Source organism: Leptopilina heterotoma, unplaced genomic scaffold (assembly GCF_015476425.1).
Source record: "Leptopilina heterotoma isolate Lh14 unplaced genomic scaffold, ASM1547642v1 Lhet_63, whole genome shotgun sequence".
Lineage (NCBI taxonomy): Eukaryota > Metazoa > Arthropoda > Insecta > Hymenoptera > Figitidae > Leptopilina > Leptopilina heterotoma.
Genome location: NW_025111149.1, coordinates 2,958,392 through 2,974,444, shown reverse-complemented (window position 1 = coordinate 2,974,444; position 16,053 = coordinate 2,958,392). Strand labels below are relative to the sequence as shown.

Sequence of the window (16,053 nt, the reverse complement as noted above, 5' to 3'; positions counted from 1 at the left end):
TTGAAATAAAATAATGAACTTATAGATAATGGTTTGCGTTTAGACTTATTAATTATTAAAACATAAAACAATGGAAACAACAATAACAAGATCTTTATAATAAAGAATATGGAAAAAAACACAACTGATATTGCTTTGAATTAAAAAGCATAAAAACAATAATATTGGGGGAATTGATATAAAATATATATTTTTAATTTTTTATTATTACGTGAGTAATTAAATGAGACTCGCTGTAAGTAATAAGTAAAACGCAAACCAATAAAGCTAGTAACTATTATTAATCCGTTCATTTAATTTCGTTTGACGAATAAAAAAAGTGATTTTCCTTAATATATTTCTTTTTTTCGCACCAGGGGTTTTGAATTATCACTAAATAATCAGCCTCAAGATGTTTCTCATTCAATGAGCAAATATTTCATGAACCTCTTTGCCTTTTTTCTTTTTTTTTCTTTCTTCTTTTTCCATTCGAATTCTTAATCATCTTCGGAGGAGCTGCTGAAATCTTCATTGATATTTAAATTGGCGGCTTCTCCATCTGAAATTGTTAATTTATTATTATTATATAATAACTAGCTGCGATACCCGTCTTCGACGGGTTATTAGTTATTGTTATTCCTAGTTATATATTAATAGCTGCGATACCCGTCTTCGACGTGTTTCTTAGTATTTTTATAGTTTTCCATATTGAGTATTGATTGGTATTTAACCAACTACATTGAAAATAATTTTCTTGATGATTATTAATATTAATTAATGAAGAAGAAAACGAAATTTTAAGGAAAGAAAAATGATAATGTTTACAATTTTTAAAATCGCCCTAAATGTGAAAACCATCATGGCTTAATAACGGTCCAGTACTGGCAAAGTTGTCACCTAGTCTTGGTCGATATTATTGGGACTACTCTTGTGGTGTTAATTACGGTTTGACGTCGGCAGACGTTAATGGCCCAATATTCACTGCCATTACTTTCCCAGTATTGGCAAAATACAAAAACTAATATAAATTATTCCATTTTTTATTAATTAACTACGTCCCAATATTGGCAATTATATTTTGCCATCATTGCAGATACAAAATTTTTACTATTAATGTGCCATTACTGAGCCGATCAACGTCCCAATATTCTGAAACTGAAAATACCAACGTTCATTCGACGAAAATTTTTACTTTAGCTAATTGCTTATTTTAATATTAACACCCTTTTGAAAAAATTACAAAAGGATCACGGATTTCCCGAAATTCCTGGAAATTCAACTAAATTATTGTTTCCTCGCCTCGCAAGCATTTTTTTCTCTTAATAATCAGAATCCATTTAAAAAAATTGCAAGAGGATTCGAGGCGAGGAAAGTTGTGATTTTTATTTTTTTGTCACGGATTTTCCAAAAATCCGAGAATTCAGTTTTATCCAATACTTTCAATTACAACTTTCCATCATAAATAGAAAAGTTTAGCCTAATAGTCTGATAATAATGTGCCACTATTGGTCCGTGCTAAGTCCCGTTACCAGCAATGAGACGTTTTTAATGCCAGTATAGGTCCAGTAGTTTTTGCCAGTTTTCTGCAGACATTCACTGAAAAAATTACATTTTAATTTTAAGAAAATCTTAATATTAAAATCTTAATATTCTTATATTCCCCACTTAGATTATGTGGGAAATATTCTTACAATAAGAAGAAAATTAGTATTGTAAGAATATTTCCTACTTAATTTAAGTGGGGAATATTCTTGGCGCATATTTAAGAAGTTTTTCTTAAAATTAGAATGTAATTTTTTCAGTGCTGACGGGCCCGTTTTGCAGTCTTAGAATTTCGCATTTGGAGCTTATAAAAAACCATTTTATTATCTTTTTTTCCGAGAAGCACCACGTGGAGGTGACCACTATTGGTTGTTTTTGGCAAGTTTTTAAATCCCGTGCAGAAATTGCCCTAACAGGGCCCTGACCCCGCATGAAACCGGGAACCCGACCGGGCCCCGGCCTGGTAGCTAGTCCAATCGGGCTTTTCGTCATGGCGCTGGGCGGGTTCCCTGTTTCACCCCTGTCTGGACCCGGCCAGGCCCCTGTCAAAATTTCTACTCGGGATTATTCTCCAGGCGCTTTGTAAAACTAAAAAAAAATTCTTGTTAATTAAATTCGATAAAAAATATGAAACATTTTTATTTCAGTATTACTAAATTATCTTGGATCATAATTTGTAAAAACAAAAAACATCTTATTTAGAAGTAATAAGTAGGTAAAATCAAAAAAATTAGATATTAATATTTTCAATTTTTATGGGTAAAAATATTTAAACTTTTAAATTTTATATTTAAAATTCCTATTTTTTTCTATTTTTATAATAAAATTGAAATTAAAATTACCAAGAAAACAAATTAATTAATTAATTAGAAAATATCAATACCAACTTAATGCAAGAATTAATTAATATTTAACCCTTTGAGTAGCAGTGATACATTTAATTTATATGAACATTTTTTTGTTAACTTCTGTATAACTTTCTTGATTTTAAAAACTGAATATTGAAACAATTTTTTTGGTCAAATGAGGCAAATTTCTTGCTTTAAATACTGGTCTTTAAATAAAAAAAGTTTAATAACTTTCCATAAAAAGCTTGTTTAAAAATCAAAAATCATCATTTTTGTAGAAAAAATTTGATCAGAAAAATCGAAAAAAATTTTTGAAAATACGTCTTTTTTTGAAATTTTAGTATAGAAATGGGTTGTATTTATCTAAAAAGTTAGTTAAGGATAGTTTTTCATCCATTTTATAAAAAATAAAAATTTTTCATTTTTTTGATTTTTCGAATTTTTTGAAAAAATGTCGTAACTTTCGTTTAAGTTAATATTTTTTAATCGGATAAGGCTATGATTTTAAGTTACGTTAATACCTAATAGACTGCCAAGTTTCACTTCAATCGGTTGAACCGTTTTCAAGTGATGCGCGAACAAAGTTTTGCATACAGACAGACAGACAGACAGAAGGACAGACAGACAGACAGACAGATAGACAGACAGACAGACATTTTTTTTTTTACATTTTTCGAATTCTCATGTCTCAAGAAGAAAAAATATATAAGAATTTTCAAGATTGGAGCAATGTACAGACAGAAGTCTGATTTTATTAATATAGATAATTATTTATTTTTATTTAATAATAAATTTATTACTATAATAATTAATTATGTTCCTAAGCAGAGTTGCCACAAAAATTTACTTTCGTTTTTCTCTGATTTCCAGACAGAATTTTGACTTTTTCCTTAAAAAAATAATTTTTTATAAAGTTCTTCGAAAATTCAATTATTTAAACAAAAAAAGAAAATAATACTGAAATCCACTTGTTTATGAATTAATTTTACCAAATTTTAATTATTTGAAAATTTTTCAAAATATTTATTTTAAAAAAAATTATCTATATTAATAAAATCAGACTTCTGTCTGTACAATGCTCCAAGCTTGAAAATTTTTATATATTTTTTCGTTTTGAGACATGAGAATTCGAAAAATGTAAAAAAAAAATTTCTGTCTGTCTGTCTGTATGCAAAACTTTGTTCGCGCATCACTTCAAAACGGTTTTACCGATTAAAGTGAAACTTGGCAGTCTATTCGGTATTAACGTGACTTAAAATCATAGCCTTATTCGATTAAAAAATATTAATTTGAACGAAAGTTATGACATTTTTTCAAAAAATTCGAAAAATCAAAAAAATGAAAATTTTTTTTTTTTATAAAATGGATGCAAAACAATCCTTAGCTAACTTTTTTAGATAAATACAACCCATATCTATAATAAAATTTTAAAAAAAGACGTACTTTGAAATTTTTTTTCGTTTTTTCTGATCAAATTTTTTTTTACAAAAATGAAGATTCTTGATTTTTAAGCAAGCTTTTCAGGGAAAGTTATTAAAGTTTTTTATTTAAAGACCAGTATGTAAAGTAAGAAATTTGCTGCATTATACAAAAATATTGTTTCAATATTCAGTTTTTAATATCAAGAAAGTTGTGCAGGAGTTAACAAAAAAATGTTCATATGAATTAAATGTATCACTGCTACTCAAAGGGTTAAATATTGATTAATTCTTGCATTAAGTTGGTATTGATATTTTCTAAATTATTAATTAATTTGTTTTCTTGGTAATTCTAATTTCAATTTTATCATAAAAATAGAAAAAAATAGAAATTTTCAATCTAAAATTTAAAAGTTCAATTAATTATTTTTACCTATAAAAATTGAAAATATTGATATCTAATTTTTTTATTTTACCTACTTATTACTTTTAAATAAGATGTTTTTTGTTTTTACAAATTATGATCCAAGATAATTTAGTAATACTGAAATAAAAATGTTTCATATTTTTGAGCGAATTTAATTAACAAGAATTTTTTTTTAGTTTTACAAAGCGCCTGGAGAATAATCCCGAGTAGAAATTTTGACAGGGGCCTGGCCGGGTCCAGACCGGGGTGAAACAGGGAACCCGCCCGGTGCCATGGCGAAAAGCCCGATTTGACGAGCTACCAGGCCGGGGCCCGGTCGGGTTCCCGGTTTAATGCGGGGTCAGGGCCCTGTTAGGGCAATTTCTGCACGGGATTTAAAAACTTGCCAAAAACAACCAATAGTGGTCACCTCCACGTGGTGCTTCTCGGAAAAAAAGATAATAAAATGGTTTTTTATAAGCTCCAAATGCGAAATTCTAAGACTGCAAAACGGGCCCGTCAGCACTGAAAAAATTACATTCTAATTTTAAGAAAAACTTCTTAAATATGCGCCAAGAATATTCCCCACTTAAATTAAGTAGGAAATATTCTTACAATACTAATTTTCTTCTTATTGTAAGAATATTTCCCACATAATCTAAGTGGAGAATATGCTTGGCGCATATTTAAGAAGATTTTCTTAAAATTAGAATGTAATTTTTTCAGTGAATGTCTGCAGAAAACTGGCAAAAACTACTGGGCCTATACTGGCATTCAAAACGTCTCATTGCTGGTAACGGAACTTAGCACGGACCAATAGTGGCACATTATTAGGCTAAACTTTTCTATCTATGATGGCAAGTTGTAATTGAAAGTATTAGATAAAACTGAATTCTGGGATTTTTGGAAAATCCGTGACAAAAAAATAAAAATCACTACTTTCCTTGCCTCGAATCCTCTTTCAATTTTTTTAAATGGCTTCTGATTATTAAGAGAAAAAAATGCTTGCGAGGCGGGGAAACAATAATTTAGTTAAATTTCCAGGAATTTTGGGAAATCCGTGATCCTTTCGTAATTTTTTTAAAAGGCTGTTAATATTAAAATAAGCAATTAGCTAAAGTAAAAATTTTCGTCGAATAAACGTTGGTGTTTTCAGTTTCAGAATATTGGGACGTTGCTCGGCTCAGTAATGGCACATTAATAGCAAAAATTTTGTATCTGCTATGATGGCAAAATATAATTGCCAATATTGGGACGTAGTTAATTAATAAAAAATGTAATAATTTATATTAGTTTTTGTATGTTGCCAATACTGGGTAAGTAATGGCAGTCAATATTGGGCCATTAACGTCTGCCGACGTCCAACCGTAATTAACACCACAAGAGTCGTCCCAATAATATCGGCCAAGACTAGGTGACAACTTTGCCAGTACTGGACCGTTATTAAGCCATGATGGTTTTCACATTTAGGGCGATTTTAAAAATTCTAAACCTTATCTTTTTACTTTCCTTAAAATTTCGTTTTCTTCTTCATTAATTAATATTAATAATCATCAAGAAAATTAGTTTAAATGTAGTTGGTTAAATACCAATCAATACTCAATATGGAAAACTATAAAAATACTAAGAAACACGTCGAAGACGGGTATCGCAGCTATTAATATATAAGTAGGAATAACAATAACTAATAACCCGTCGAAGACGGGTATCGCAGATAGTTGTTAATAAAATAAGTTATTAATTATTAATTTTATTAATAACAAAAACTTGAGTTAAAATTTGTGAGATTATTTGAGATACGCTCCGAAGAAAGGTGAGGAGCAAATCTTAGGAGCAAATCTCTTTAAATTTAAAAATTTAGTTTAGTTCAGAATTTTTCACAATTAAACATGTATTTTAAACATTTTAATAACATTTTATGAAACTGAAGTTACCTACGTTTATCCAATGACAATTTTTTCTTTTGATAATTATTTATTTTAATGTTAGAACCCCTTTAAAAAATTTCAATAGATCGAAGTCGGGGAAATCAGTAATTTTTATTTTTTACACGGATTTTCCAAAAAACCATATATTTCAACAAAATTATTATTTCCTCAGCTCATAAGCAATTTTTTCTTTTACTAATTATTTATTTTAATGTGAGAAGTCATTTAAAAAAATTGTAAGATGATTTATGGCAAGGAAATCAGTGATTTTTAATTATGTTTGTCGTGGATTTTCCAAATATCCCGAAATTTCAACTAAATTATTATTTCCTCGCTTCAGAAGCAATTTTTTTCTATTGCTAATTGTTTATTTCTTAATATGGATGCACTTGCAATTTTTTAAAGGGCTTCTTACATTAAAAAACAATTAGCAAAAGAAAAAATTTTCATTGCATAAAAGTTGGTAACTTCAGTTTCATAAAATTTTTGGGTTTCTAAAATGTATTTATGTAATTTTAAAATTATTTAAAGGAAGATATTGACTAGAAGAAACTAAAATTTAGAAATGCCATATAGATTTCAATTGTAAGCACTAAATTTAAAATCAAAAAGTTGTATAACGTCAACTTGAAAACTTGAAATTTTTACGACTTAAATACAAAAAAATTGAGTTTTTAGTATCAGGCTTTATAAAATTCCCTGACAATTCCAGGTTTTTCAGGTTTTCCATGACTGAAAAAAAAATCCATGACAATTCCAGGTTTCCCAGGTTTTCCAGGTCCGTGGCAACTCTGTCAATTATTTCTAATAATTGTAAACGGAACTCAAAAAAATTCAAATATTTTTCGAATTTTTAACTAAAATTTTTCTTTCAATTACCTAAATATTTTTATTTTTTAAATAATTTTTATGAAAGTTCTTTGAGAATTTAATTATTAAAAATTTTTTGAAATTCAATTATTTATAAAAATTGTAAACGCAGCTCATAAAAAATCCAATTATTTATAAAAATTTTAAACCTAACTCATAGAAAATTCAATTATTTTTGAAATTTTTAACTAAAATTCTTTTTAAAATCAAATCTACTTTAATATTTTTAATCATAAATTGAAAAAGATCTTTCAGAATTAAAATATTCAAACAGAAAAGAAAGTTCGTATAAAATAATACTAAAATCCAAATTCAATTTCCACGGAATTTCAATTGTTCGAAAATATCTTAATTAAATGTTAAAAAAATTGACTTCTCTAATTTCAAATTGTCTAACAGTTTAATTTGAAACTCAATTTTAAAATCTATATTTGGAATTTTTCAGTAAAATTATTCGCTAAATAATTTATAAATAATAATTTTATTCTTATTTTATTCATTTTATTTATGATTTTATTCTAGAATTAAATTATTAAAAATAAATTTAATTTCAAATTCTCTAAAGTTCAATTATTATAGCAGAAATAGAAAAAAATGTAAGGTTTTGTATTAAAATTCGTTGTGATTTCAAAGTTTATAAGAAAAATATCATTTAAATGAACGACGATATTTTTTAACTTATTTTAATTTGTATTTCTTGACCAAAAAATTATTTTGTGTATTAAAAATTAATTCTTAACAAAGTAAATGTTTAATTTGAATTAATTTTCTTTTTTGGATAGTATTTTTTCATATTTAAATCATATTTTTATATTTAAGCCAAAAAATAAAAGTCTCTTTCATTTGAACGTTCAAAACTTTAGGAGAATAATGAGTATTCACTCATTATTTTTCAAAAGTTTGAATGAATTAATTATTTAAAAAAGAATAATGAATAAATGTGTAATTTTTGAGTTTCGGTAAAAATTCATGAGGCTAAAGTCCGCAACGTTTTTTGAAAAAAAAATGAAGAAAGAACATTTTTTTCAAGTTACATTCATCTCTAATTTTCATGTGCATAAATTTTTAAGAAATTATATAAATTTGAAGTCAAAATAAAAAAAATCGTCGCATTATTTTTTCGTTTACGTTTTTTAATACATTGCGAACTTACGTTAATGAAATTTACAACGTTTATAATAAACAAAATAGGAGAAAAAATAATTTTCTATTTAAATTTTTAAAAATTATTCCTTAATCAGCGAGTTAAAAAATAAAACTTTGTAAACGTAAAATATTATTTTCCGAATAAAAATAATTTTCTATTCACTAAAATGTTTTTTCTTCCAATCGTTGATGATAAACGTTGTACATTTCACCTACGTGTCACAGTCTCATAAAAATTTAAAAGTTTTATTGCAACGGAGTCAAAAGTAAGTAAATATTTATTAATTACCATCTACCGGATCTAAGGGACCAAAACGGGGAACTTGACCAATTCCAATTTCCTGCATTCGCAATATTCGAAGTAACCAAGCGGGAAAACCATTTTGCAAAACGTAAATATCATTTTCATTCTCTCTATCGTTGGCGAGTACATGAATGAGTGGTTGAAGATCATCATTATCATTCTCCTCGGCAGCGATCATATTATTACCCTCATCATCACGATTATTATTCGCCAGATCGCCATTTTCCAATTCCAATTCGTGAAATCCAGGTCTCGGTGCTTCTTCAATACTCGGCGATTCAGAATCGGAAATTCTATCGTGCTCAATACTTGGCGATTCGGAATGGGAAATTCTGTCTTGCTCGATACTTGGTAAATCGTATTCCGGAGTCATATCGTGTACCGACGTTGAATTTGGATAACCAGAATCCATTATTTCCGGTGATGAACTATTTGGCGGTGTGTCTAAAATCTCACAAGACACTGGATTCATTTCCGAAACATCCGATAGATCTAAAACTTTCGATGCACGCGAATCATCGAAAACATAATTCTCCGGACATCTTGCAAACATTCTTTCAAATTCAGAATAATCGCGTACAATTTCCATTTCATTTATCACAGTTTCACATTTTCGATTTTTCTCCTTATCGTCGAGATAATTGAAATTTTTCATTTCTTTGGAATCTTTTGAATTTATATTTTTATTCACGTTTTTGGAAGACCCTTGTAAATCACTTGATGAATTATCTAAACATGTTTTGATATGTACATTAGATGAATTTGGTGGATTGTCGGCAGTGTTGCGCGTTTGTAAATTTTTCTTCTTTAAATCTATTGGTGTTGATTTGTACATTTCCTCAGATGTCGTCGATTTTTCTAAAGACGATGTCGATACGTTGCTGGAATTGAAATTTGGAAGCGATATTTGACTACTGCTTTCGGAGAAGTCTCTGCTGATTGATTCCGGTGTTTGTAATCCTAAAAACGAACAGTTTATTAACACTAAAAGTAATTAAAAAACAGTAATCTCAATTTAAAAATTAAATATTTTTGAAACAGGGATCAAAATAGCTTTTTTTCAAATATGTGAAAACGTGAATTATTTTCAAAAAATACTTGACAAGAAGTTGATAAAAAAAATTATAATTAAAAATACAATTAACAATTTAATTAATTAACATTTTTTAAATACACTTCAAAAAATGTCATGGAAACTTTGAATTATTTCTAAAAACTGTAATAAAATTCATCGCAATAATTGAATTATTTTCATAAATAACAAAATTCTTCGCAAAAATTCAATTATTTTTAACATAATTTTAAAAAAGTGTCTCGACAAGATTCAATTATTATTCTCAAAAATTGTAATGCAATTATAATAAAATTCTTTCGAAGAATTCAATTATCTTCATAAACAATAAATTTCTTCGCAGAAATTCAATTATTTTCAAAAATCATAAATTTCTTAGGAGCAAATCAATTATTTTCATACAATTTTAATAAAAATTCTCCACCAGACTCAATTATTATTAAAAATGTTAATAACATTCTGATCAAGAATTCAATTATTTTGATTAAAAAAAATTCTAGGAAAGAATTCAATTATCTATTATAAAAAAATTTAATAAAATTCCTCGCAGGAATTGAATTAATTTCATAAATAACAAAATTCTTCGCGAAAATTCAATTACATATTTGCACACTGTAAAAAAAGAGAGTTAAATTTTAACTCCCCCGGGGGGTCTATAAAAGTCGCACCCAATGGGGAGTTAATGCCAGGGGAGTTAAATAAAGAGAGTTAAAATTTAACACCCAAATGCTAACTCCCCAAGGAAAAAATAACTCGCGCGGGTGTTGAATGAAGGGAGTTAGAAATTAACTCTCTTTTGGAGTTGATTTTTAACTTGAAAAATTTCACTCCCAACTCCCGAGTCCGTTAACTCCCTAAATTTTTTACAGTGCATACAATTTTTTTTGCACATTATAATTAACAATTTAATTATCTTCATTGAAAATAAAATTCTTCACAAAAATTCAATTATTTTCCAAAATTTTGATAAACTTCTTTATAAGAATTTAATTTTCCTCATGAATTATAAAATTGTTCATAGAAATTCAATTATTGTTAATATAATGGTAATTCAATTAATTTTCATAAAAGTTTTAATAAATATCTTCGCGAGAATTCAATTATTATATATATTAGTTGAAAAAATCTTCACAGGATTTAAATTATTTTCAGTAAATTTTTTATAAAATTTCTCAAAAGAATGCAATTATTATCATAAATTTTAATAAAATTCTTCGCAAGAATTCAATTAATTTCATAAATAACAAAATTCTTCGCAGAAATTCAATTATTTTTAAAAATATTAATAACATTTTTGTAAAGAATTCAATTATCTTCATATTTAATGAAACTCTTCAGAGAAATTTAATTACATACTTTCAAAAATTCTAATAAAAATCTTGACAAGAAAACAATTGTCTTCAGAAATAATCAATTTCTTCGCAGACCTTAAATTATTTTTAAAATTTTAATATAATTCTTCCTAGAGAATTAGAGATTCAATTATCACCATAAATTTTAAAATTATTCGCAGTATTCAATTATTTTTATAAATTTAAATAAAATTCTTCGAAAGATTTTAATTATTGTCAAATATTTTATTAACATTTTTGCCAAGAATTCAATTTATCTATAAAAAAACGTTGATGAAGTTCACAACGTTTATAATCCAAGATTTTAATAGAAAAAATATTTATCCTTTCAAAGGATTGGCGAAATAATTATTTGTAACAATATTTCTTCATTTACAATTCAAAAACTAAAAATTTGTAAACAAAAGATATTATTTTCTGCGTAAAAAATATTTTTTCTTTCAATCTTTGAATCTTAAACGTTATGAACTTCATAGACGTTTTAAAAATAATAAAATTCTTTACCGAAATTCAATTTTTAAAAAATTTTTTATAAAATTTTTCGTAAGAATTCAATTATTTAAAAAAATTTTAATATAATTCTTGACAAGAATTCAATTTTCTTCATTAAAAATGAAATTCTTCCGAGAAATTAAATTATTTTCAAAAATTTTAATGAAATTTTTGACAAAAATTCAATTATCTTTGTAAATATCAAAATTTTTGCAGAATTTCATTTATTTTTAATACAATTTTAATAAAGTTTCTCTAAATAATTCAATTATTTTCAAAAATTGTTTTAATATTTTGTATAAGAATTTGATTATTTTAAATGTAATTTTACTTAAATTCCTTGCAAAAGAATTTAATTATTGTCAAAAATTTTAATAAAATTAAAATATAAATTGTTTTAAAGTTTGTAAAATCTAGTTTTATTTGAAAATTAAAAAATGTTACGAATTAGGTAAAAATTAATGAAATAAATAAAATAAGCCAAAATAAGCGCTAGAAAAAGAGAGTATACCTTCCCAAAGATCAGATTCGTTTAGACAATCCTCGGCTTTCTGGGAATTCTTGTCCTTTATGTACTTTCTTCTTAGTTCGTCTTCAATTTCCTGAACGGTTCGAAATTGAATCGATGGATTTTTTGAGAAACTACCGTCAAACTTTGCTTTCTTGGAGGATAAATTCTCATCGGTTAGTGATAAATTGTCCTCTAATTTCGAGCAATTCAGTGATGAAGTAGCGGAAAGTGTGCTCTCAAAGGAGAGATTACTCAAATCTTGGAAACATGTTTTTGAATTATCATTTCGAGATGATTCCAAATAAATACTGCATAAACTTCCCAATTCCTCCAAAGCAACCGAAGGGGAATCTTGAGATTTTATTTGCGACTTACGATATGTTTTTCGCACCTTATCATTAGGAGTGATTCTCTCAGATTTTGTCGATCCACTAACTGATTGACTTTCATAATCTGAATGGTAAAGTTTGTGAGGTATTAGTTCGGTTGAATTGTCAACTACATTTTTAAAACTAAAAGTGAGGGGACTAGAATTTTCGATCGGTTTTCCTTTTTTCTGATTATCAGAAAGAGATTCATTTTTCACTTCACTGGAGGATTCGAGCACTTGGTTTGAACACGTAGGCCTTTCATTAATTTGACTTTGTTCTTCTTCCTCTTTAATGACCATAATAATTGCTGGATCCTGACTCCAATCTTCCCTTGAGATTGCATCTCCGACAAAATTATTTGTCCTATTGGTAGGCGGACCCGGCTCCAAGTCCCATTCGTCTTCAACAACTTCTTGATCGTTCCATGAAAATTCCAAATCGTCCCAATTTTCCCCGGAACTATTGTCGGAGTCAGAGGGTTCAGGTATCAAGACAACGGGTCCATTTTCACGAGCAACGATTTTCCATCCGTTGTGCTCCAAAAGTTCTTTTAGAGATTCCACTGAGACATTGTATTTTTTCAACGGATCCAATAATTTTACCAATGGAACTTCTTCGGAAAATTCCAAACTATACATTCCGTAATTTCTTATATAGTAAACGGTGTCATCTAAAATTTTCTGCTCGTCAGAACGATTATCGACATGAAATGGATATTCTTGAATTGTTATTATTTTAAAAAGGCCTTCAACACCTGAGTAGATTAATTCATTTGGTGTTGTTCGTCGATGAAAGACTGCCATTTGAGAACAGCAGCCGAGATCCTCTGAACCTGCAGGACCCTCACATATTCCACTGAATGACACTTCATAGTCTGGATATCTTGAAACAATATTCTCCGCCCTAAAATTATTTTCAAGCATATTTAAAAAATATTTACAACAAAATTAGAAAATTCGAAAAGTAGGATTAAATTAGAAAATTGTTATATGTACCAATCTTGGAATTGTTCTCTCGTCCACTCGAATTTGTGGTCATAATGTCGAAAACCTGGTTTGTTGAATAAAACATTAAAATCCGCATTCGGAGTGGTCATGACAGCAACTTGTGGTTTAACGTATCCGAAAATATTATCCGGTAAATCTGTCAACGTGTCGGGATATAAATGCTCTATTCTGAAAATAAAATGAGAATATTTTATTACATATATATTAATGGAAAATAGTAATACAGAAAAAAATAATTAATCACAAGTTTTGATCGTTCAAATAAGCGAAAAAATGTTGGTTAGTGATATTTTTAAAAATTACTGATTGCAATAAAAATTAAAAACTTAAATATTACCAGGAATCACGGAATCATTTTCCCTCGAAATAAGTGAGAAAATAAATTATTTTCTAAAAACAGTTTTAAAAAATATTATAATTATTACAAATATCAATACATTTAACTAATCAATTTTTTTATTTCCAAACATTGAAATAAAATTCTTCGAAACAATTAAATTATTTTCACAAATTTAAATAAAATTCTTCCGAATTACAATTTTAATAAATATTCTCTACAAGTTTCAAAGGTATAATAACAAATTTTAATAAAATTTTAATCAAAAATCCAATTATCTTCATAAATAATAAAATTTTTCGAATGAATTCAATTATTATAAAAAAGTTTTAATAAAATTGTTCCCAAGAATCCAATTATTATCATAAATAATAAAATTCTTCTCAGAAATTGAATTATTTTCATAAGGGGTTGAACATCCCAAAAAATTGCGTGACATCATTTGTGAACGCTCCCTAAAGAACAAAATTCTTCGGAGAAATTAAAATATTATTTTTAAACATTTTAATAAAATTCCGCGCAAGTATTCAATTAATTTCAAAAATAACAAAATTCTTTGCAGACATTCAATAATTTTTAAAAATATTTTATTATGCACGAAAATAATTCCTGTGAACTGTCTATTATTTTATGAAAATAATTAAAAATTTTTAAATAATTAGATTCTTTTGGAAAAATTTTATTAAAATAGTAGATATTGAAAAACATTGAAATAAGGAAATTTTTTGAAAATAATTGAAATTTTGCCAAGAATTTTATTAAAATTTTTAAAAATAATAGAATTTCAGAGAAGAATTTTATTATTTATAAGGATAATTGAAATTTTGACGAGAATTTAAAAAAATTTTTGAATATAATTGAATTTCTGCGAAGAATTTTATTACTTTTGAAGATAATTGAATTTCTGCAATCATTTGTAATTTCTCTAAAATTCCCCAAATTATATCGTACAATTTACAAACTTTTCGCCCTTTTTTAATCAAATTACGGACTTTACGAACCTTTTTTAAAAAAACCTGACTTTTACGGACTTTACTGGATTTAGTTTGAGTCCTAAATTATGTATTTTAGAAATAAATTGACTTATTTTACGAAACGAATTTGTCCAATGCCATTATTTCTGCATTTCTTTTGATCTTTCAGAATTTTAAGTGATCAATTTTTTTCTATTTGATTATATGTATGTCTGTAATTCATATTATTTCTCAAAATAGAATTGCAAATTAGAAAGGCAATATTAATTAGTAGTATTAATTTTTTACTAAAAATTTGTAAAACTAATTGTGAGCATGAAAAATATTGTTCAAGAGTATTTCAAGTTATGATGAAAAAAATTTCCTGACTTTCGAAAAAATTCCCTGACATTTCCCGGTTTTCCAGGTCAATGTGGATCATTGAAGAACAAATAAAATTATCAAGTTTGTTTATTTGAACGCTCAGAACTTTAGGATCACTAAAAATAATTACTTACAATTCTATACAGATTACAGCATCCGTTTTTTCGAGAAGTTTATCATTGTGTGTTACACTCCCTTCAATAACACTTATTGTTAAGGGCTTATCACGTGTGTGTAAATAATCAACATGAAGGGGATGTGCTTTCTTCTGACTCCATTCTAAAACTTCTTTATCTACATCCACACACAAAATTTCTTCCACTCCTGGTGTATTTTTCAGATACACCATAAATCCAAGTTCGGAACATCCGAAATCAACGACCTGTTGAAACAAAGAAAATTTATAATCTACGTGAATTTGAAATTGATCCATTGCAAATTAATCACTTTGATAAATTATAATACACGAATGTTAATAATATCAATACTCATCTTGATTGTTTTCTTTTTGCAAAATTTAACGACATACAAATAAATCACGCTTTCTATAACCTCAAAAATTAAATTGCAAAATTTGTGCACTGCACAAATTTCAATGAGATTTTGAAATAATGAAATTGTGATTAAAGTTCCAAATTTTTGCAAATTAAATACGAAATGAAAATATTAAGTTTAATTCAGAAAAATTGGATAAATTCGTTACCTTACGTATTTTTCCTTTATAACGAGCGTCCTCGAGGATCTTTTGTACGGTAACATATCTTTGAATATATGCAGGTGGAAAAAATTTAATACAAGTTTCCATGTCTTTTTCATCATCCGAATTATCCCCCGGTGGTTGGGCTAATATTTCTTGATTTCGATCTCGAAATGAAATATTCATATTTGCATGAGGACATTCTTTGTCAACAATGTCGTGACTTTGTTTACGACTTGTGTATCGATTATAAATTAACTTCCCAAATATGTACAAAACTTGGAATAGTACAATAATCATGACAATAATTGTAAACACAGTTTCACATTTCCGTAAATATAATAATAATTGTCAAAATTTTCCGGCTTCTCTATATCTCGTACTCTCAACTTACCCTTGTTGTTCTTTTACTGTTATTATTATTTTCTTTCTGGCG

At 27.1% G+C, this 16,053-nt stretch overlaps 1 protein-coding gene across 1 annotated transcript; it reads right to left on the bottom strand.

Moving 5' to 3' along the window:
- Positions 1-335: 335 nt before the first annotated feature.
- LOC122509834 lies at positions 336-16,032 on the bottom strand. Its single transcript, XM_043624102.1, has 6 exons — positions 15,624-16,032; positions 15,055-15,302; positions 13,235-13,414; positions 11,869-13,142; positions 8,427-9,401; positions 336-538 (listed from the first exon to the last, which is right to left on the bottom strand). Exons 1-6 carry the CDS (start codon positions 15,915-15,917, stop codon positions 477-479), a joined length of 3,033 nt encoding a protein of 1,010 aa, XP_043480037.1. The 5' UTR covers positions 15,918-16,032; the 3' UTR covers positions 336-476.
- Positions 16,033-16,053: the final 21 nt, after the last annotated feature.

Bases quoted from the DNA above. Each gene is read 5' to 3' on its own strand.
- LOC122509834 (XM_043624102.1), bottom strand. From the start codon at position 15,917: ATGATTATTGTACTATTCCAAGTTTTGTACATATTTGGGAAGTTAATT. The intron at 15,303-15,623 runs GTAACGAATTTA...TTGTTTCAACAG, and splicing joins ATAAAGGAAAAATACGTAAG to GTCGTTGATTTCGGATGTTC. The intron at 539-8,426 runs GTAATTAATAAA...TAACAATTTCAG, and splicing joins TCCCTTAGATCCGGTAGATG to ATGGAGAAGCCGCCAATTTA.